Source organism: Melanotaenia boesemani, chromosome 22, assembly GCF_017639745.1.
Source record: "Melanotaenia boesemani isolate fMelBoe1 chromosome 22, fMelBoe1.pri, whole genome shotgun sequence".
In the NCBI taxonomy this organism is placed as follows: domain Eukaryota; kingdom Metazoa; phylum Chordata; class Actinopteri; order Atheriniformes; family Melanotaeniidae; genus Melanotaenia; species Melanotaenia boesemani.
Window position 1 is genome coordinate 23,586,341 of NC_055703.1, and position 21,704 is coordinate 23,608,044.

General features: G+C 41.9%; 2 protein-coding genes across 2 annotated transcripts; both read left to right on the forward strand.

Moving 5' to 3' along the window:
* The first annotated feature begins 205 nt into the window (after window positions 1-205).
* LOC121633839 (serine/threonine-protein kinase pim-1-like) lies at window positions 206-1,595 on the forward strand. The gene is made up of 4 exons (XM_041976118.1): window positions 206-392; window positions 477-737; window positions 916-1,267; window positions 1,390-1,595. The coding sequence occupies exons 1-4, from the start codon at window positions 276-278 to the stop codon at window positions 1,494-1,496; spliced, it is 837 nt and encodes a 278-aa protein (XP_041832052.1). The 5' UTR covers window positions 206-275; the 3' UTR covers window positions 1,497-1,595.
* Window positions 1,596-14,392: 12,797 nt separating this feature from the next.
* LOC121633227 (serine/threonine-protein kinase pim-1-like) lies at window positions 14,393-20,964 on the forward strand. The gene is made up of 6 exons (XM_041975060.1): window positions 14,393-14,507; window positions 19,213-19,527; window positions 19,690-19,784; window positions 19,869-20,129; window positions 20,308-20,659; window positions 20,782-20,964. The coding sequence occupies exons 2-6, from the start codon at window positions 19,230-19,232 to the stop codon at window positions 20,886-20,888; spliced, it is 1,113 nt and encodes a 370-aa protein (XP_041830994.1). The 5' UTR covers window positions 14,393-14,507; window positions 19,213-19,229; the 3' UTR covers window positions 20,889-20,964.
* The last annotated feature ends 740 nt before the right edge of the window (window positions 20,965-21,704 follow it).

The window sequence follows — 21,704 nt, forward strand, 5'->3', positions numbered from 1 at the left end:
GAAAACGAAATGAAGATGACGATGAAGAACTATCACGGTCACCCAAGAAGACAAAAGGACTTCTAGGCCCTACCCTGACCAATGAAGATAGTAAGACAGCCATTTCTTCAAAGGACAGGGCACAAACCAAAAGAGGTAAGTCATGAGTGATTAATGTACCATGTTAGTCATGTATAACACAAGTATTTAGTTACTATTTCACAGAATAACATTATAGCTTAGGCAACATGAGTAAATTCTAACTGAAATTATTCTAAAGGACATTAAAGCTAACCATGTGTTTGATTGCGTTTTTAGATGAATTTGAGGCAAAATATCAACAGGAGAATCCTCTAGGGGAAGGAGGCTATGGATCAGTGTTTGCTGGCTACCGGAAAGCCGATAATTTACCAGTAAGTATTACTCAAATGTTCTCAGTCAAATTACATGCTTTATGATTAAGAAATTTTAACCAACATCTTGTTTGTGTACTGCAGGTGGCGATCAAATATGTGAAAAAAATCATTTTCTTCGAATATACTGACGATGGCGAGGAAATGCCTGCGGAAGTGGCTGTCATGCTAAGACTGCAAGCTAGAACAGACAACTCTGTGGGGAAGTCAGCCCCAGTAACCCTGCTGGACTGGTATGAACTGGAGGGACAGCTGGTTCTTGTGCTGGAGAGACCAGAGTCTGCCGTCAGTCTGTCTGACTATGTTTCAGATCATGGAGGTGCACTAGAAGAGGCCCCCGCAAAAGTAAGTATATAGAGGATTATTAGGATTGTTTTGAATTTTTGTGTTTTAGAGACATTTTCAGATATTCTTCATTTGATTTATTTAGATGTTTAATACTGACTAAGATCAAAGTGGTGGAGAGTCATGAAACACCTCAGACCACTTCAAACTTTCTAACCCCTGTTTTTGTCTCTTTTAGGTTATACTACAACAGCTGGTTGATGCAGCAATATACCTCCAGAAGAACTGCATTTTCCACAGAGACATCAAATTAGAAAACATCCTCATTGAGACAGATTCAGAAAAACCACAACTTCGTCTCATTGACTTTGGTTTGAGCTGTTTCTACGACGAAAACACAGAGTTTGATGTATGTTGTGGCATCCTGTCTCAATTCCCTCCAGAGGTATTGAACATGGATAATTACAGCGCCGGACCCGGAACAGTGTGGCAGATAGGGGTGGTCCTGTATGAAATGCTGCACACCATGAACTTCGTATCCACCTCCTTCATCCAAAATAAATTGAGGATCAGAAAAAAGCTTTCAAAAAGTAAGTTAAACACCCAATTGGCACATCTGTCCGCAAACACACAAATCTGATCATTTCACTTTGCTTTCTGTTAAACCACTGAAATGCTAACCATTGTTGTTCTTTTCTTTCATGTCCTATAGGAGGCCAAGATTTTCTGAAGAAGTGCTTAGCAGAAGACCCCATGAAACGTCCCACTCTGGAGGATCTTCAAAGCCACCAGTGGCTCAGGTATGACACACATGACTAACTTTTGTTTTCTCTCTTTTTCTTTCCAGCAGGTATCCCTGGTGTCATGTTTGGTGCTTGTCGACATCCTTTCCTGTCCTCTTCACCCCAACCGGTCAAGGCAGATGACCGCCCTTCCTCAGTCTGGTTCTGCTGAAGGTTTCCTCCTTTTAAATGGGGGCATTCCTCCCATTGTCGCCTTGTGCTTGCTCAGGACTGAATCGAAGACAACAGCAAGAACAACAAGAACAATAACAAGAAAATGAACAACAACAAGAACAAGAAAATGAACAAAAACAAGAACAAGAACAAAATGAACAACAAGAACAAGAAAAATAACAACAACAACAATAAGAAATAAATACAACAAATCAAATGCAAATTTATAAAAGTAACAACCCTCTTTACTGTTGTCTTCACCCCAATCGGTCAAGGCAGATGGCCGCCCTTCCTGAGTCTGGTTCTGCCAGAGGTTTCCTCCTTTTAAAGGGGGTTTTTCCTCTCCACTGTCGCCTTGTGCTTGCTCAGGACTGAATCAAAGACAACAGCAAGAACAACAAGAACAATAACAAGAAAATGAACAACAACAAGAACAAGAAAATGAACAAAAACAAGAACAAGAACAAAATGAACAACAAGAACAAGAAAAATAACAACAACAACAATAAGAAATAAATACAACAAATCAAATGCAAATTTATAAAAGTAACAACCCTCTTTACTGTTGTCTTCACCCCAATCGGTCAAGGCAGATGGCCGCCCTTCCTGAGTCTGGTTCTGCCAGAGGTTTCCTCCTTTTAAAGGGGGTTTTTCCTCTCCACTGTCGCCTTGTGCTTGCTCAGGACTGAATCGAAGACAACAGCAAGAACAACAAGAACGATAACAAGAAAATGAACAACAACAAGAACAAGAAAATGAACAAAAACAAGAACAAGAACAAAATGAACAACAAGAACAACAAGAACAAGAAAAATAACAACAACAACAATAAGAAATAAATACAACAAATCAAATGCAAATTTATAAAAGTAACAACCCTCTTAACTGTTGTCTTCACCCCAATCGGTCAAGGCAGATGGCCGCCCTTCCTGAGTCTGGTTCTGCCAGAGGTTTCCTCCTTTTAAAGGGGGTTTTTCCTCTCCACTGTCGCCTTGTGCTTGCTCAGGACTGGGAACTAAATAGAAGACAACAGCAACAGCAAGAACAACAACAAGAAGATGAACAACAACAATAAAAAATAAATACAACAAATAAAATGCAAAATATAAAATAATCTATCTCATACTCTCATGTTCTTTTTTAATATGCTGATGTACATTATTCACAACTATTAAGTTTCTTAAAATGTATGAAGTTATAAATAAAAATAATCAATTACAAGGCAGCATTTAGAAATTCAGAGCTAATAGCTAAACAGTCTGTTGGTCTATACATGTCAGAGTAGAAAAGATATGAAATGAACAGAACAGACAGTGAATAGGACACAGTTAAATCAGTTTACTCAGATTACCTATCAGAATTTAACTGAACACTTTTAAAGCGTCTACATCGATCCAAACCAAATAGTGTTGATTTATCTCATTTTGGAGAGGTGGTAAATAAACACTAGTTCAGTTTAGATACTGATTCTATTTTACTGAGTTAAAATGAGTTATTATATATAAACTCTTTCATTGGATTATTTAACTATACAAGATTATCCCCATATTAACTTTACAAGGTCTAAAATCAGCTTTTCTGAACTTCTAAAAATTAGATACAAAATGTAGTTTCCTAAAATAAAAAAGTCATTTTTAGCTAAAAAACATCAATTTTGCCTACACAACAAACATTTTAAAACAGTTTTAACAAAATAAAAATGCTTAACAAGATGACCACATGTCACTTTAGTAGGTACATCTGTTCAACTGCTTGTTAACACAAATATCGAATCAGCCAATCACATGGTAGCAACTCAAAGCATTTAGTCATGTAGACATGGTCAAGATGACTTGCTGAAGGTCAGACTAAGCAACTTTGAACTTCAGCAAATAGTGGGGGATATTTTCTTGGCCGGCACTACCAATGTGGCATGGTTTAACCTCCATAGCCTACCTGAGTATTATTGCTGACTGACCACAGTGTAGCATCTTCTGATGGCTACGTCCAGCAGGATAATTCACCATGTCACAAAGCTCAAATCATCTCCAACTCCTTTCTTTAGCACAACAGTCATTTCACTGGACTCCAGTGGCCTCCACAGTCACCAGATCTCAATCCAACAGAGCAGCTTTGGGATGTGGTGGAACGGGAGATTCTTATCATGGATGCAGCCGACAAATCTGCAGCAACTGTGTGATGCTGCCATGTCAATATGGAGCGAAATCTCTGAAAACAAGGTTTCCAACACTTTGTTGAATCTGTCCATGGATTTTATTCTAGGATTTTGACAAAGAAGATTTATGGTGATTTTTGGTAAATGGCAAATGGCCTGTACTTATATAGCGCTTTTATCCAAAGAAAAATGATGATGAAAAACGAAGTTAGAATTAAAGCCGCAAGCAGCATCCATCAGGTCAGAGCCTCGTGGCCCCCGCCACCTGTCTCATACACCCTTTGCTAGCATGTTAGCGCTTTAGCTAATATTAGTAATATGGTGAAATGGCTTGCTGAGAATCTTAAATGTTGATGTACCTAGTTAGCATGTTTTCCTAGCATGCTAATATGCTAGCTAACATGTTATGTAATGTGCTTATTTAACTAGCTGGGATTTTGGCATGTTGATGGACCTAGTTAGTATTTTTGCTAGCATGCTAATATGCTAGCTAACATGCTATAGGTGTGTCCCAATTCAGGGTCTGCACACTTCGAAGTGCGCAGACTACGCAGGCTACAGAGTGTCCTCTGTAGTCTTAGGCTCTGTTGTTTTCCAGCCGGTACGCACTTCATTAACCCTTTAAAAGTCCATGAATGTCAAATGATACCAAATTCTAATGTCGCCATTTAACAAACATGCTTTAAATGTACTTGGTTTTGTAATATTTATACTAAAGTCTAGTTTTAAAAAAGCGTACTTTTTTTAAAATAAAACTTGAAACTTTATACGACCCTTCTGAGCTCAGTTGCTGATTCGCCACCGTCTTGTGCGCAATGAATTCTGGGAGAAAAGAGGCCGCGAAGGATGCATCACAGTATTTTGTGCACCGCGATGACGTATGTGGCCGACGGATCCGCACTTCGAAGTGTGCAGACCCTGAATTGGGACACACCTTATATAATGTGTTTATTCAACTAGCTGGAATTCTGGTATGTTGATGGGTGTAGTTAGTATTTTTGCTAGCATGCTAGCTAACATGCTAGGTAAAATGGCTAACTGAGAATTTGAAATGTTGGTGTACTTATTAAACATTTTTGCTACCATGCTAAAGCTAGCTTGCTGTCAGTTTTGGTGCAGATCCCATGTATTTCTATGCAGATATGAGCTGGTTTCACAGACCGCACCCACCTCCTGGGAAAAGTTGCTATATGGCAGAAGGAGACTGTAAAATAGGCTAGGTTCACACTGCAGGGCATAATGCTCAATTCGTATTTTTTTGTGAAATCCGATTTTTTTGAGAGTCCGTTCACATTTCCAATTAAATGCGACTTGTGATCTCCTGTATGAACCCTATGCGCACCAAAAGTGTCCAGCATGTGTAGAAGACATGACACTGAGCGTGCGTGTGACGTTTTCGTGCTTGCGGTAACAGCGGTGCGGATGTTGCAATTTTAAAGTTATTGTCCAACCATATCCAGCACATTTTCAATGGCATCGTTTTAACGAGGAGATTACAAAAGAAGAGAGTCAGATTTTTGGCCATGGCTTTTTGTGGTGTAGTGGCAGCAACGTCTGTACAGAGAAACATGTCTGTACAGAGAAACATGTGAGTACAGAAGCGCAGACAGGAGTAGTGAGAGAATGATTTGTGAGATAGAGAATAGAAGTTTATAAACAATGTTGAGCATGATATGTAGGTAGGTCGGATTAATGCAACCTGGCCTTTCAGACTGAAGTTGCATGGCAAAAGATCGGATATGTATCGGATTTAGGACCACATATCAAAGTGGCCTGGGTCGCATTTGAAATAATCGGATCTGTGTTGTTCAGACTGTTATGAAAAAATCAGATACAGGCCGCACAGGGGCAAAAAATTGGATTTGGGTCACTTCCGCCTGCAGAGTGAACCTAGCCTTGGTTGCTCTTTTGCATTTTGTATTCTATTTGCTGGTGAATTCTTTTGGTGTTATTTAATTTTATTGTTTGATGTGAATGCTTATGATGTATTTATTTTTAAATTGTTTGCTGTGTTAATTTTTTAATTAATGTTGGCTGTGAATGCATGTTTTTTATTAAAATGTTTAATAAATATGTTTATTAAAATGTTTATGGAGTGAAATAGTTGGTCATTTTTCACCTAATGTTTTTAAATACTTTTACAATCAAAACAGGTGATGGCATGATATGTTTTTCATTAGAACTGATTATTTAGTATCTTGTGTGGATAAATACCAGTGTACTCATATGATCAATAACTTGAAATTTTTGGACAACAGATATCACTTGTGTTCGAAATGCAGATATGAGTGCAAAACACACAGAATCCTGACCCTAGATATGACAGATATACTGGCATCAGAAATCACCAGATTTGACTAGACTCTTGAAATAGCTTGTCAGGATATCTCTAGTGTGGTGATACTCTCCAGATATGGGCCTTGGCTAGTATCCTATTTCTGGGGCAAATCTGAACTACAGATTCTATCATTATCAAAGTGGTCCCATGTCCGGAGTTGATATGCTCCGGACATGAAATTTGAAAATGTCATGGCTGAAGAGTATCTACGACAGATATCACCATGGATGAGGCATGTCTGAGGGTATCCGGGCAAAGATATCTCTGGATTCTAGGGGTTTTTGGTCCGTGTACTTCGCGGCCATCCGTTTTTTGTGTTAATATTGAAAAAAACAAGAAATGATTCATCTCCCGTTTTTCGTTTGGAAATTGGAAATTGAAAAACAAAAAACGAGCCTTTATCTGATTTTGTATTTGCGTTAACTTAAACCCGAAGTACCTTCTTCTTCTACTGCTGCTGAAACTACACTACTGCCCCGCGGTGATATGTGGTTGACTTGCTGCCCACAGTTTACTGTAGATATTCAATTTAAACCGAAAACACAAACATTGACCAAGTGATGGAGTCATTTGTACTTTTTCGTGGTGGGAGAAGAGTCAGCCTCCGAGAGGACGATATGACGGTGGAGAAAGTTTGCAGGATTTTTCAGGTGGGTAAACATGACATGATGTTTCTCTATGTTACCTTACATAGCTTAAACTTTTTAACATTAAAAATGTGTGGGAACTTGCAAAAATTGCAGGAATTACAAAAAGTGAATTGATAAATGAGGAAAAAAAATCTTTCCACACCCTGTAGAATAGGCCACTACCTTATTGCAAAGGGTAATTTCTAGTGGTTTCCTATTCTATTCGGGAGTTTTTCTTTTTTGTTTGTTTTGTTTTTGCAACAAAAATGCGAGAATTCTAAAATCATGCAAGATTTAAACGGCGAAAGTGGGGTGTGCTTGAAAAAAAGATTACCTTTATTACTGCTCAGTATGATGGCGATAAACAAGCATAAGATGACATTACCAATGATTATTTAATATAAAATGAAATAAACTTTAATTACTGAGTGATTTCTTTCTTAAATGGTAGGCATATATTTTTCATTAATACCCCTTGCAAAGATGTTGTGCTGTAGTGTGATGTTTTACTGTCTCACTAAATAAAAGAGTAAATATTTTCATAGTTCAGTTCTAATGCAATTTGTTGTCCATTCTACCCAATTATACAGGTTACTGCTGGCAGTGTGTACATCACAGATAACACAAACACAGCCATCTTCCCAGAGGTCTCAGGGAATTTTTCTATTATGAACCTCACTAACCGGGGGCATTACGAGGTGCACGGAGATCAGGGGCAAAGTATGACACCTGTGACCCCTGTAAATAGAGCACCTGTCCCCTTCTCCTTTCCCTCTCCATCTATGTCTTCAAGACCAACAGTGGGAACCCCAAGACCAAGTGGTTTTTCCAGACCATCGCAAAGGTTATGGCTTGATTATGAAAGAAATGTTTTTGCAGAAATATTATTCAACAATATATAAACAAATGTCATTCTACAACTCCCTCCCTGACAACCACCACCACAAAAGAGACGATTATTACTGATTATTACTTATTTATTATATGGAATTGTTTTGTTGTGGATTCGATTGTCTGCTACTGGATGATTTCATCTTACCAGAGGGAGACAATAATATCTATCTAATCTATTTATTTTCTGTCCGTCCATCTTCAGGTCAATCCACATTAGGGCTGCAACTAATGACTATTCTGATGGTCGATTGGTCGACTAGTCGTTTTAATAGTCGGTGACTAATCGGATTATGTATCTCATGATTATTATATATGGATCTTATTTCACTTTCAGCTTTGAAATCTTGCATGAGGTTGTTAAGTAAGTCTGACGTGCCTCCTCTTTAAATGTTCGAGCATTGCAGACGTACTTCCGTGGTACACAAGGTCTGCTCACGTTCTCACATGTATTTAATTTATTTTGTAAGTTTAACGTGAAGTTATCCCAGACTTTTAACGTTCTCCGCCGCGGTTTTCCTCCCTGGACCGCCAACATATTTTTTCCCTTGGCGGACTTTATTGCGCATGTGCAACTCTCAGCAGAGATAAAAAAAGAACACGATGTCTCACTCTATATTTTTTCCCCTCTTTGCGCATGTGCAGTGTGCAACTCTCAGCAGAGATAGGATTAGAAGACGATGTCTCACTCTGTAGTTGTTTTTTTTTTTTTTTTTTTTTTTTTTTTTTTTGCCGACAATAGTCGACGGCTAAATTCGTTCTCGACTATTTTTATTGTCGACAACGTCGACTAATCGTTGCAGCCCTAATCCACATTGCAGAGGTGGTGAATGGTAAACTGGCCATGTCCAGAACAGTCGTCATACGCTTTTTGGAAGCTGAGGCAGCTGTTGAGGGAATTGCGACCAAAGTGAGGGAGGCTTTGGAAAGTGAGGAGGACATTACCCTGACTGACAGTCAAGGTAATGAAATCCTGGATTCAGAGGGAACAAGATGTAAGTTGTCCACTCTTGATTGTTCAATCCCTCATTTGTTTATAATTGTAATTGCAATTTCTTATTCTTTTGAGATTTTTAATACAAAAGTGAATAACACTCTCTCTGACTCCTTAGGCTCCCATTACTGGAAGCAAAATTCCAGGAAGATATTTGCTTTGCTGGAAAATGATTTCCGAGAATTCAGTAGGTGTTGCTGCTCGCTGGTGGGGTGTGGAGCCCGTGTGAGGCAGTGGCTTCTAAATGCAGACCACTGCCTGAAGTGCAGAAGCCCCAACTTTGAGACCAACATCCACTATGTTAAGGGTCTGGATGCTGCCTTGGCCTCCATTAAATCATTGATCAATTAGTCGCTTTTTTTTCTTTTATCTTTCTTGTTTAGTCTGGGCCTGTTATTTATAAATGTCTGCACTTTCCGTTATAGTTCTGATAGCCCTGCTGTAAATTTTAATCCTACATGTGCACTTTATTTTACTGTAGCAGCTGATTGTTATTAAATTCATCTATTATTCTGAAGTAAGTTCACTGTTATTTCATATTTCAGGTAATGGCTAAATATGTTGTTTTTTTTTTATTATTTCTTTCGTACTGTAATTCATGGATTAAACCTGTCTAAATTGTGCACTGTAAAAGAAAAGATAATTCAACCCTTTTGAAGTTACTTTATTGGGAGAAAAAAACACTCAGTAGGAATAAATGATCCATTAAAGTAATTTGCATGTTTTTTTTCTTTTTTTTTCTCTTCTTTAATTGACTGCATATATGGACAAGGTATTGCAGAGCATCCAGAAAGGGCCTTGGGTTGTCACTGATGATGCCATCAAATAGGGCTGTGATGTCCTCAAAAGCCTCTGAAAATCGCCTAACAGCCTGTTGTCTTTCTTCATCAGTCATAAAAGGATCTGTTCCAAAACTTGAGATCCTAGTCAGGGATGAACCCTTCTGCCTGTCTGTAATGTCTGTAATGCATGTATCACAGACCGTTTGCATATCATTTAAGTAAATCAGACCAATGCTCTGCTCAGATCCTGCAGCAATGGTAACATATATGACCATCTTGATCAAATGGCTGAAACAAATACAATGGCATTGTTTAGATTTGAAGCAAGAAGGAAATATTAACTGGAGAATCAAAAGAGTCGAGCATGAGTTGAGTTGAATAGGTTTTAATTCCAGGTTTAACATTAACCTGCAAATGTTGACTGGAAATTTTGAAGTTTTTGTATTTGGACAAAATGTACAATTTTATTCATTTCACAAACATGGACCTTAGAAGCACATAGAAGAAACATTCACAGCCATAACAACTGATACCTCCTCCTCATGCTGGTGATTGCTTCGCTTAGTGATTGAATGAATTAAGTTTATCCAAGATCAGTTATTAAGTTTACACACAAAATTATTTCTACCCCAATGCAACACAGTGTTTTAGTTTGAAGGGTGGTGGGTTTCTCTCCATGTACTGTCCTTCACACATAATAAACTGTATGGGAGATTATCTTGGAGAGGAGCGTCCCCCCTCCCCTCCCAAAAAAAAAGGGGAGCTAATTACGTCATAGCATGATAGTTTTATTGTAAAAAACGTGAAACGGATCACATTTGATGTTTCGTTCTGTGGTGAAAACGTGGACTATAAACCATATTTGTCGTCGTATGGGGAAACTGTGTGCTACGTCCAGAGAAATGCCGGATTCACCAAATTGGATGAAGTTGTACTTCATTGCAGAGATTTGGTGAAGCTTGAAGGACTCTGTGATATTGTTGACGTTGCACCCTTAAAGCAGACAGGACCACGCCTTTGTGTCGGGAACTTATTTCTCCCAGTCCCAGCGGTGTATAACCTTTATAATTTTCATTTTTACTTTAAGAAGACAGCCATAGGCGTAATCACAGTTTCATGTTATTAACTAAAAGCAGCACACACACTCTATGGCAACTCAGACACACACATGCACGGTCTCATTGCGCGCAGGCAGGTGATGCACCGTGTTGCTCGTAACTTCCCCACATTTCTGTGTGTACAACAATAAACTAGAGTAGAACAATTAATCATTGACAAAAAAAACCTGAAATGTTTCTATTTGGCGAGAATATTTTCAATAAAATGTAATTTGCTCGAATATAGGGCGCAACAAAATCTGCATACAGTACAGGCTACTTTGATTCATGTTCTTACAATAAAACTGACCACGTTATAACGTGATGGGTTTCACGTTTTTACAATAAAACTTTCACGTTATACCAAGATGAGGTCCCGTTTTTTTTTTGTTTTTTTTTTTACTGTGTTATATCAGTAATATGCTGCAGCAGGTTCATGAGGCCCATTGTTGGGTTCGAGAAATGTCAGAAATGCTCCAGCTGTCCTGTGGAGTGTAGGTGCTAAAACCATAGTGCTTATAATGAATTTAAGTATCACGTGTCCTCCACTGGTGCTGTGTGCTAGAGTATCTACATCAGCTGCTCTAGGAGTTCAGTCCACGTACACATAGAATATGAAGGGTGGAAAGTGTCTCCACACAGAAAACCTGGGACACAACACAGCCAACTGTTCTGTGGTGAAGATGATTTCATGGTTGGAACACAGGTTCACAAAGTCACAAAACACAGTTTATTGTTATAATCACATGCAAACAACAACTGTTTTAGGGATCTTTTCTTGTTACTAGGTAAAAAGTGGGTGGAGTCTAAGCCTAAGTAAGCTGCTAAGCAACATCATCAAAGGAGTCTTCACCTTGTGATGTCAAAAGAATAGGCATACCAACATTCTGTGTTCCAATAATTTATTTTATAGCACTCACAGGACGACAAAACACATAAACTTTCATTTGTTGCCAACTTTGGTTAAACTAGTTAAGATGAAAAAAGATTGTATGCAGAAAAACCAGAAAACCTGTACTACAGCCCTTAAGAAAATTCAAGGTAAGTGATATTTCCATGTTAAAATCTTTAAATTAGTCATGTTAATTTTAGATATATTATTAATTATTATTACTCTAGTGTTAGAAAAATTCTTTCCCAACAAAAGCAAGAACCACAGAGAGTTATTCAATGCATACAATTTTACTTGCAAGGAGTGTACTCACCATACAAGTATGATGGATACACTGAGTTTTTTCACACGTATTTTTAAGATGAACATGAAATCTTGTCCCAGAAAATTTTTGGGACAGTTGGGTGAAAATACTACAAAGTCTACATGTATTTTCCTAGTGTTAGGGTCAGTTATTTTGAGTGGCTGCGTCAGTTTCTCCTTTTGCGGGTCTCTATTTGCATAGCGGACTAAAGCAAAGTTATGGGAGAACTTCATGTCTTTAAGTGTTCTGTTTATTACGGTATGTGTTGTTCCTGAATTGACCAGGAAAGTTACTGGCTGGCCTGAAACCAATAATGTTATTTGTGGGTGCTTATTTGCTGTATAAAGGATCTCTTCTAAGTTTAAAATTTTTCTACTATTTTCCTCAGCTCTTCATCACTTCGTGCGTCTTCCTTCACTTCCTGTAGTCATGTTGGCACTAAACCATGACAGTCTCATGACCAGTGTCCTAAATTTCCAGCCTTTCTCTTGCTATTTTGCCATTCACCCTGTCCTCTCTGTCCTTCTTTTGTGTGGTCTTATTCATAATAGTCCAGTCTACTTTACGAGTTCATTTAGTTGTTATGCTTTTAAGTAGGTTTGTCACCCTAAGGTTAAGTGCATCATTTCCTGGGGGTAAAACAGAACCTTGTTCATTTCTGTGGTTCCAGTCTCCACCTACATGTGTCCAGTAGGGTCCTAGAGTTTTCCTAAAAGCTCTCTTAATCTCCAGACTGTTTAGTCTGTAACTGTTAATCAAGTCTCTAATTTCTTCAGTAAACTTTTCTGGGTCGGTCTTTGGGTCAGTTAGTCCTGCTACAGCTTCAGTCACATCCCTCACATCTGTCCATGCTCTAGAAACCATCATCATATTAGGTTGTATTATTCTCTTTACATTGGTTAAAATCAGTTAAATCTACACAAATAGAACTAAAGGCTCTGTGCTTGGAGGAAATTATCCTAGTTTTGGTTATTTGTAAAACCATACACAGTGAATATATTTTAGGTTATATCTATCATCCCCCATGTTGAGACATGGCATGGACCATGGCTCAGTATTGCTGCCCATCTATAAAGGTCTTTTTTTTGGAGGGTATATTTTCCCTCAGGTCATTTATAGATGTCATCTTGCTGTGTACAGCCTTTTCTTTCCACATTTTCTTTTCAGAACTTGGGGATGCTTGTTTCATGTCTTTTAGAACTTGTAAATCGATTGGTATTGTTGCTGAGAGATCTTCCTAAAGAAATATAGGCCTTGGTATTTGTATGTGCAGCACACTTACGAATAGCAAGCTGTTTTGGAAGTTTTATTGCCAAAAATAATTCTTCTAGGAGTTTTGCGTGATGGACCGGCTTTTCGTGGATGTTATCATTCAGCGTTGCCATGCACGACAAATGTCTAGAGGGTGATAAAAATGCTATTTTGTTTTGGAGAAGTAACACTGCTACCGCATGAGGGACCAAAAGTTTCCATCCATCCATCCATCCATCCATCCATTTTCTTCCGCTTATCCGGAGTCGGGTCGCGGGGGCAGCTGCCTAAGCAGGGAAACCCAGACTTCCCTCTCCCCGGCCACATTCACCAGCTCATCCGAAGGGATCCCGAGGCGTTCCCAGGCCAGCCGAGAGAAGTAGTCTGTCCAGCGTGTCCTGGGTCTGCCCCGGGGCCTCCTTCCGGTGGGACGTGCCCGAAACACCTCACCAGGGAGGCGTCCAGGAGGCATCCTAACCAGATGCCCGAGCCACCTCATCTGGCTCCTCTCGATGTGGAGGAGAAGCGGCTCTACTCTGAGCCCCTCCCTGATCACCGAGCTTCTCACCCTATCTCTAAGGGAGAGCCCGGCCACCCTGTGGAGGAAACTCATTTCGGCCGCTTGTATTCGAGATCTCGTTCTTTCGGTCATTACCCACAGCTCATGACCATAGGTGAGGCTAGGAACGTAGATCAACCGGTAAATTGAGAGCTTTGCCTTTTGGCTCAGCTCTCTCTTCACCACGACAGACCGATGCAGAGCCCGCATCACTGTGGACGCCGCACCGATCCGCCTGTCGATCTCCCGCTCCATCCTTCCCTCATTTGTGAACAAGATCCCGAGATATGTAAACTCCTCCACTTAGGGCAGGAGGATTGACATCATCTGTTTGTTAGTTGCAGGCTGTGGAGCTTTTAAGATGGCTTGTTCCCTTTCAAGGTCAATCAGTTAGTCTTCAGCACTTAGAATGTGGCCTAAATTTTTTACCTTTTTTCCACAGCTGCAGTTTATTTTTACTGACTTTTGTGACTGTTTCAAAAAGAAATTTGCTATAGGATCTGTTTGGCGTTTTTTTTTTTTTTTTTTTTTTTTTTTTGGGAGAAACTATTTTTAATGGTTTAATCGTTTCTGTAATACACTGCCCATTTTATTTTGCTCTGGGCACGTGTCTCTGATCTAAATCTGTAGTGATATAAACCTGATCTAATACAATTACAAATTTACAATATACTAACATATTTTATTTTTTTCTCTTTTGTAGATGTCAAAAGCACCATGAGGCTGCCCGGTCCCATGTCTGGAAAGGATGGAAGGACCAAACCAACCAAGAGGAAAGCTGTTTCTCGTCAAGAGAACCCTGCAAAAAAACCAAGGCTTTCTGTTGTAACTGGACCATCGTCAATCTCACAAGACGAGACAAAAAAAGTGAACAGAAAAAGAAAGCGAAATGAAGAGGAAGAAGAATCATTAAGGGCGCCCAAGAAGACTAAAGGACTTCTAGGACTTGTGCCGAACAATGACACAGGATCCTCCTCAAACAGTAAGTTTACCCATTTTGTTAAATTACAACAGTGTAGTTAATGCTGGACGGGAAACTGCTCCCAAAAGACAATGACAAACTTTTTATTTATTTAATTATTTTTTAAACAAATGCAGTTTTAATTTATGCAAGACAGCAAAGGTAAGACATGCTTTTTGACTTTTACAAATGTGAAGCATAAATCGGGCCTTCTTCTACCTCTGGTTCGGTGAATTTTGGTCATAGCGAGATGAAACTTCCATCTGTGGAATCTGAGAGATGTGAGCTTTCGGTAGAGGAGCCGTTTGTTCGTGTTCATGGGGAGACATCATCTTACATGTTTGTCGGACTTTTGATACCTGGTCTTTGAATTGTTTGTTGTCTTAACTGTGTTTGGTGGTGATAGAAATGGTTTTACTGAGCTGGTAGCTGAGATTCTGGACTTTCTGTGGATACCACACATGTTTAGTTACACTTACAGACCTGACGCTACACCTGTAAACGAGATGTTAACCCCCCTAATCTCATTACGCCAACCCTGATTGGCTGATGAACGTGTGAACGTATCCGTCCGCATCACGTAGTGCCATCTGCCTTAAATAGCTCATGCGGATGGACCAACTCATTCAAAAACCTCTTCTCACTCGGAGCATATCTTGCGTCCACGGCTAGTTAGCTCAACTGCTCACAGGCTGATCCATCGGCTTTGGTCGCCGAGCTCTACCTAGCTTGGACTCTTGGCTCTTTGGTCACACCAGACCATAGTGCTTCCTTGTCCCTCCACGGCCTATCCTTGTCACCCCACCACGGCGTCTCGAGCACCGAGTGTTAGCACACCAGCTAATTTCTCGGCCTCCCCACGGTTAGCACACCAGCTAGCTGCCTCTACTCCCTGCCTGCACACCAGCTCGCGAGGAATGGAGGCTAAAACCCCTCACACCAGAGGGCTCGGAGACTCTGGGGCTCGTCCCTGTTGCTGCGGGAACAAAATATCGAGCAGAGACCCACACCAAGTCTGCTCAAGTTGCCTGGGGCTGGAACATGCCCGACTGGCCATCAATGTTCCCGGCTCGTGTCAACACTGCTCGGTGTTCACCACGAAGAGTCTCTGCAGACGGCTAGCCCGCCAGGTTAGCCTGTCTGGGCAGGACCCCTATCTCCCCTCCGCCGGTGCTGAGGTCGAAGAGGAGGAGGAGGAGAAGGGAGCTGCTGGCGCCAGCTGGGGCTCCCAGCTCGACGGAGGAAGATGTCCTGGACTTGGACTACGGGGAAGACGAAGATTTCGCCTCAAACCTCCTCATTTCCGAGGATGAAGAGGAGGACGACGTCTTCATCACTCCTACCCATGCTGCACAGCATGCGGCCTCCGTTGCTTCTCGGGATGGAGATGAGAGTGGCACACCAGCTTCTCCCCTTCCCAGCTCGGACATACTTGACATGTGTAAGCGCTCGGCCGCCCGACTGGCCGTCCCCTGGCCCACAGTTGTAGCTGAGACCACCAGATCCCGCTACGAAGGGAAGAGATTGCCCTTGGCTCCCAGCGTGAAGTGACACGTTCATGGAAGGACCGTTCTTACAGCAGCAGGAGCCCGATTCCCGGGGCCTCGTCCCTTGATTGTGAGGCGATGGAGAGCCTGGGCCTGCTCCGCATGCCACCAATGGAGCCACTTGTTGCAGCCCACCTCCACCCCCGGCTGTCTGCAGTGTCCTCCAGGAGTCCCAGCCTGCCGTCTAAATCTGACCGTTTTCAGTCGGCCCTGACTGAGAAGGCTTATAAGGCAGCGGCGCTTTCGGCCCGGGCGCTTAATGTCCTCTCCCTGCTCACTGCTTACCAAGCCGAGGATTTTGGACAAACACAGGACCCGGCAACGTGGGAGGAGATTCCGGTCATCACCGACCTATGTCTCCACGTCCAACGCTGTGCGGTTCAGGCCACGGGCAGAGCATTGGGAACTATGGTGCTGCAGGAACGGGCGCGGTGGCTGAACCTCGCCAACCTGTTGGATAGGGAGAAGGATGACATGCTGGACATGTCCATTGTCCCGGAAGGGATTTTTGGCTCTGCATTGGCAGCCAAGAAGAAGGAGGATGAAGCTCTCCAGCTCTGCCTCCCTCGGAAGCTCCTACTCCCTCTCCGCCTGTGCAGCGCAAAACCTCACGCCGGCTGTTTCTCAGGTTTCACATTTCAAAATACCCAAAGAGCCAAGGCCCCAGCCCACCCCGCCTCCTCCACCCGGTCGGGCCGGCTGGTCTAAGAAGCCCTCAGCCTCTGTTGCAGCCCTGCCGGCTCCGCCCGCGCAAGTTGCTAACTTCCAGGCCAGGAAGAAGAAACGAGAAAGGGGGGATGCGCCCTATCCTGGATCTTCGTGCTCGGAACAGATATCTCCGGAAATACAAATTCAGGATGCTCACACACGCATCCCTGTTGCATCTTGTGCGACAGAACGATTGGTTCACTTCTGTCAACCTGAAGGACTCGTATTTCCACATCCCTGTCTACCCTCCCCACAGAAAATTCCTGAGGTTTGCTTTCCAGGGGATTTGCTACGAGTACCCAGTGCTTCCTTTCGGTCTCTCTCTGAGTCCGCGGGTGTTCGTGCGGTGCACGGAAGCAGCAATAGCTCCACTGAGGCGCCAGGGAATCCGCTTGGCCACATACCTGGATGACTGACTGCTGCTGGTACAGTCGGAGCAGGAGGCCAGGGCGCACACGCATGTTCTCGTGGAGCACCTGTCCGATCTGGGTTTTGTGATGAACACAGAAAAAAGCGTGCGGTCCCCAGCGCAGAGCATAATTTTTCTGGGCCTGTCTCTGGACTTGCTGTCTTTCACAACGCGCCTCTCGGCGGGCCGCGTGAAGGTTTTCAGGACTTGTCTCCGGTTTTTTCGTCCGGGAAAATCGGTCCAATTCAGGCTGTGTCTTCGATTGCTGAGACTGATGGCGTCCGCCATTCTCGTAGTCCGGCTCGGTCGCCTCCACATGAGGGATTTTCAGCTTTGAGTGGCCTCATGCGGACTGGACCCCGCCCATCATGGCGCACGCAGGGTGAGGATCACTGCTGTGTGTGCCAGGACACTGCATCACTGGCGTATCCCGGCCTTTCTTTTTTTTTTAATTTTTTTATATGTATCCCGGCCTTTCTGACGCAGGGAGTCCCTATGGGCTCCATCCTGTCCAGGAAGGTGGTCACTACTGATGCGAGCCTGACTGGCTGGAGTGGGATCCACGAGGGCCGAACTGTGAGGGGCTGATGGAGCGTCTCTAGCGGTCCCACATAAACTTTCTGGAGCTTTCGGCGGTTTTCCTCTCCCTGAAGCATTTCTTCCCGTCCCTCGTGGGCCATCATGTCCTGCTAAGGACGGACAATACAACAACGGTGGAGTACATCAACCGTCAAGGTGGTTTGCGCTCCCACCAGTTACACATGCTGGGACGCAGACAGATCCTCTGGAGCAGCGATGGCCTCCTCTCTCTGAGGGCAACGCACGTCCTGGGTGTCCTGAATACGGGCGTGGACCTACTGTCCAGAGGTGCGCCTGTAGAGCGGTTGTGTAACCCGAGGGTTGCCGGTTTGTTCCTCGGCCAAGTCGGGTTCATGTCGAGGTGTCCTTGGGCAAGACACCGAACCCCTAATTGCTCCTGATGGGTCGTGGTCGAGCGCCTTGCATGGCAGCTTCCGCCATCAGTGTGTGAAAGTGTGTGTGAATGGGGTACTGCAATGTATAATGTAAAGCACCTTGGGTATCGTTCCAGGTACAGTAAAGCGCTATATAAATATGGACCATTTACCATTTACCATTTTACAGATTCTATCAGGATCAAAGTGGTCCTATGTCCGGAGTTGATATGCTCCGGACATGAAATCTAAAACTGTCATGGCTGGAGCGTATCCACAATACAGATCACCATGGATGAGGAATATCTGAGGGTCTCCAGAAAAAGATATCTCTGGATTCAGGGGGTTTTTGCACAGTGGTGGGAAATTATATTAATTTACACCTTAAAAAGACTGTGTGTTACATTGAGAGATTGACTTAAAAATCTATGCACCTGCAATAGTTTTGTTTGTTTTTTTTTTGCTCTGGTCACGTGTCTCTGATCTAAATCTGTAGTGATATAAACCTGATCTAATACAATTATAAATTTACAATATACTAACATATTTTATTTTTTTCTCTTTTGTAGATGTCAAAAACACCATGAGGCTGCCCGGTCCCGTGTCTGGAAAGGATGGAAGGACCAAATCAACCAAGAGGAAAGCCGTTTCTCGTCAACAGAACCCTGCAAAAAAGCCAAGGCTTTCTGTTGTAGCTGGACCATCGTCAATCTCACAAGACGAGATAAAAAAAGTGAACAGAAAAAGAAAGCGAAATGAAGAGGAAGAAGAATCATTAAGGGTGCCCAAGAAGACTAAAGGACTTCTAGGACTTGTGCTGAACAATGACACAGGATCCTCCTCAAACAGTAAGTTTACCCATTTGTTAAATTACAACAGTGTAGTTAATGCATATTTTAGATTTAGTAAATTAACGTTACACTGTTCAATAACTGCACGGTGGTATGGTGGTTATAGGCTCCAGCTTACCTGCAATAGACTAGGCGGTACAAAGAATGAATGCTAATCAACTTTGACACATTTATTTAAAATAATAGAAATTCAACTGAATTAATCATCGTTGTTATTACCAACATGCTAACATTTATGTGTGTTACTCTCATTTATAGAATCCTGTCGCAACAACATGAAAAGTTGCAAACCATCTGAGGAGGATGCAAAGAGGACCAATACGACCAAGAGGAAAGCCACTTCTCATCATCAGAGACCTGCAAAAAGGCCAAGGCTTTCTGATGTAGCTGGACCATCGCCAATCTCACAAGACAAAGTCAAAAAAGTGAGCAGGAAAAGAAAACGAAATGAAGATGACGATGAAGAACTATCACGGTCACCCAAGAAGACAAAAGGACTTCTAGGCCCTACCCTGACCAATGAAGATAGTAAGACAGCCATTTCTTCAAAGGACAGGGCACAAACCAAAAGAGGTAAGTAATGAGTGATTAATGTATCATGTTAGTCATGTATAACACAAGTATTTAGTTACTATTTCACAGAATAACATTATAGCTTAGGCAACATGAGTAAATTCTAACTGAAATTATTCTAAAGGACATTAAAGCTAACCATGTGTTTGATTGCATTTTTAGATGAATTCGAGGCAAAATATCAACAGGAGAATCCTCTAGGGGAAGGAGGCTATGGATCAGTGTTTGCTGGCTACCGGAAAGCAGATAATTTACCAGTAAGTATTACTCAAATGTTCTCAGTCAAATTACATGCTTTATGATTAAGAAATTTTAACCAACATCTTGTTTGTGTACTGCAGGTGGCGATCAAATATGTGAAAAAAATCATTTTCTTCGAATATACTGACGATGGCGAGGAAATGCCTGCGGAAGTGGCTGTCATGCTAAGACTGCAAGCTAGAACAGACAACTCTGTGGGGAAGTCAGCCCCAGTAACCCTGCTGGACTGGTATGAACTGGAGGGACAGCTGGTTCTTGTGCTGGAGAGACCAGAGTCTGCCGTCAGTCTGTCTGACTATGTTTCAGATCATGGAGGTGCACTAGAAGAGGCCACCGCAAAAGTAAGTATATAGAGGATTGTTAGGATTGTTTTGAATTTTTGTGTTTTAGAGACATTTTCAGATATTCTTCATTTGATTTATTTAGATGTTTAATACTGACTAAGATCAAAGTGGTGGAGAGTCATGAAACACCTCAGACCACTTCAAACTTTCTAACCTCTGTTTTTGTCTCTTTTAGGTTATACTACAACAGCTGGTTGATGCAGCAATATACCTCCAGAAGAACTGCATTTTCCACAGAGACATCAAATTAGAAAACATCCTCATTGAGACAGATTCAGAAAAACCACAACTTCGTCTCATTGACTTTGGTTTGAGCTGTTTCTACGACGAAAACACAGAGTTTGATGTATGTTGTGGCATCCTGTCTCAATTCCCTCCAGAGGTATTGAACATGGATAATTACAGCGCCGGACCCGGAACAGTGTGGCAGATAGGGGTGGTCCTGTATGAAATGCTGCACACCATGAACTTCGTATCCACCTCCTTCATCCAAAATAAATTGAGGATCAGAAAAAAGCTTTCAAAAAGTAAGTTAAACACCCAATTGGCACATCTGTCCGCAAACACACAAATCTGATCATTTCACTTTGCTTTCTGTTAAACCACTGAAATGCTAACCATTGTTGTTCTTTTCTTTCATGTCCTATAGGAGGCCAAGATTTTCTGAAGAAGTGCTTAGCAGAAGACCCCATGAAACGTCCCACTCTGGAGGATCTTCAAAGCCACCAGTGGCTCAGGTATGACACACATGACTAACTTTTGTTTTCTCTCTTTTTCTTTCCAGCAGGTATCCCTGGTGTCATGTTTGGTGCTTGTCGACATCCTTTCCTGTCCTCTTCACGCCAACCGGTCAAGGCAGATGACCGCCCTTCCTCAGTCTGGTTCTGCTGAAGGTTTCCTCCTTTTAAATGGGGGCATTCCTCCCATTGTCGCCTTGTGCTTGCTCAGGACTGAATCGAAGACAACAGCAAGAACAACAAGAACAATAACAAGAAAATGAACAACAACAAGAACAAGAAAATGAACAAAAACAAGAACAAGAACAAAATGAACAACAAGAACAAGAAAAATAACAACAACAACAATAAGAAATAAATACAACAAATCAAATGCAAATTTATAAAAGTAACAACCCTCTTTACTGTTGTCTTCACCCCAATCGGTCAAGGCAGATGGCCGCCCTTCCTGAGTCTGGTTCTGCCAGAGGTTTCCTCCTTTTAAAGGGGGTTTTTCCTCTCCACTGTCGCCTTGTGCTTGCTCAGGACTGGGAACTAAATAGAAGACAACAGCAACAGCAAGAACAACAACAAGAAGATGAACAACAACAAGAACAAGAAAATGAACAAAAACAAGAACAAGAACAAAATGAACAACAAGAACAACAAGAACAAGAAAAATAACAACAACAACAATAAGAAATAAATACAACAAATCAAATGCAAATTTATAAAAGTAACAACCCTCTTTACTGTTGTCTTCACCCCAATCGGTCAAGGCAGATGGCCGCCCTTCCTGAGTCTGGTTCTGCCAGAGGTTTCCTCCTTTTAAAGGGGGTTTTTCCTCTCCACTGTC

Excerpts from the sequence above, each read along its gene's own strand:
- LOC121633227 (XM_041975060.1), top strand. The coding sequence starts at position 19,230 with ATGAAAAGTTGCAAACCATCTGAGGAGGATGCAAAGAGGACCAATACG. Across the intron at positions 20,130-20,307 it reads TAGAAGAGGCCACCGCAAAA|GTTATACTACAACAGCTGGT; the intron begins GTAAGTATATAG and ends TGTCTCTTTTAG. Across the intron at positions 20,660-20,781 it reads CAGAAAAAAGCTTTCAAAAA|GAGGCCAAGATTTTCTGAAG; the intron begins GTAAGTTAAACA and ends CATGTCCTATAG.
- LOC121633839 (XM_041976118.1), top strand. The coding sequence starts at position 276 with ATGTGTTTGATTGCGTTTTTAGATGAATTTGAGGCAAAATATCAACAG. Across the intron at positions 738-915 it reads TAGAAGAGGCCCCCGCAAAA|GTTATACTACAACAGCTGGT; the intron begins GTAAGTATATAG and ends TGTCTCTTTTAG. Across the intron at positions 1,268-1,389 it reads CAGAAAAAAGCTTTCAAAAA|GAGGCCAAGATTTTCTGAAG; the intron begins GTAAGTTAAACA and ends CATGTCCTATAG.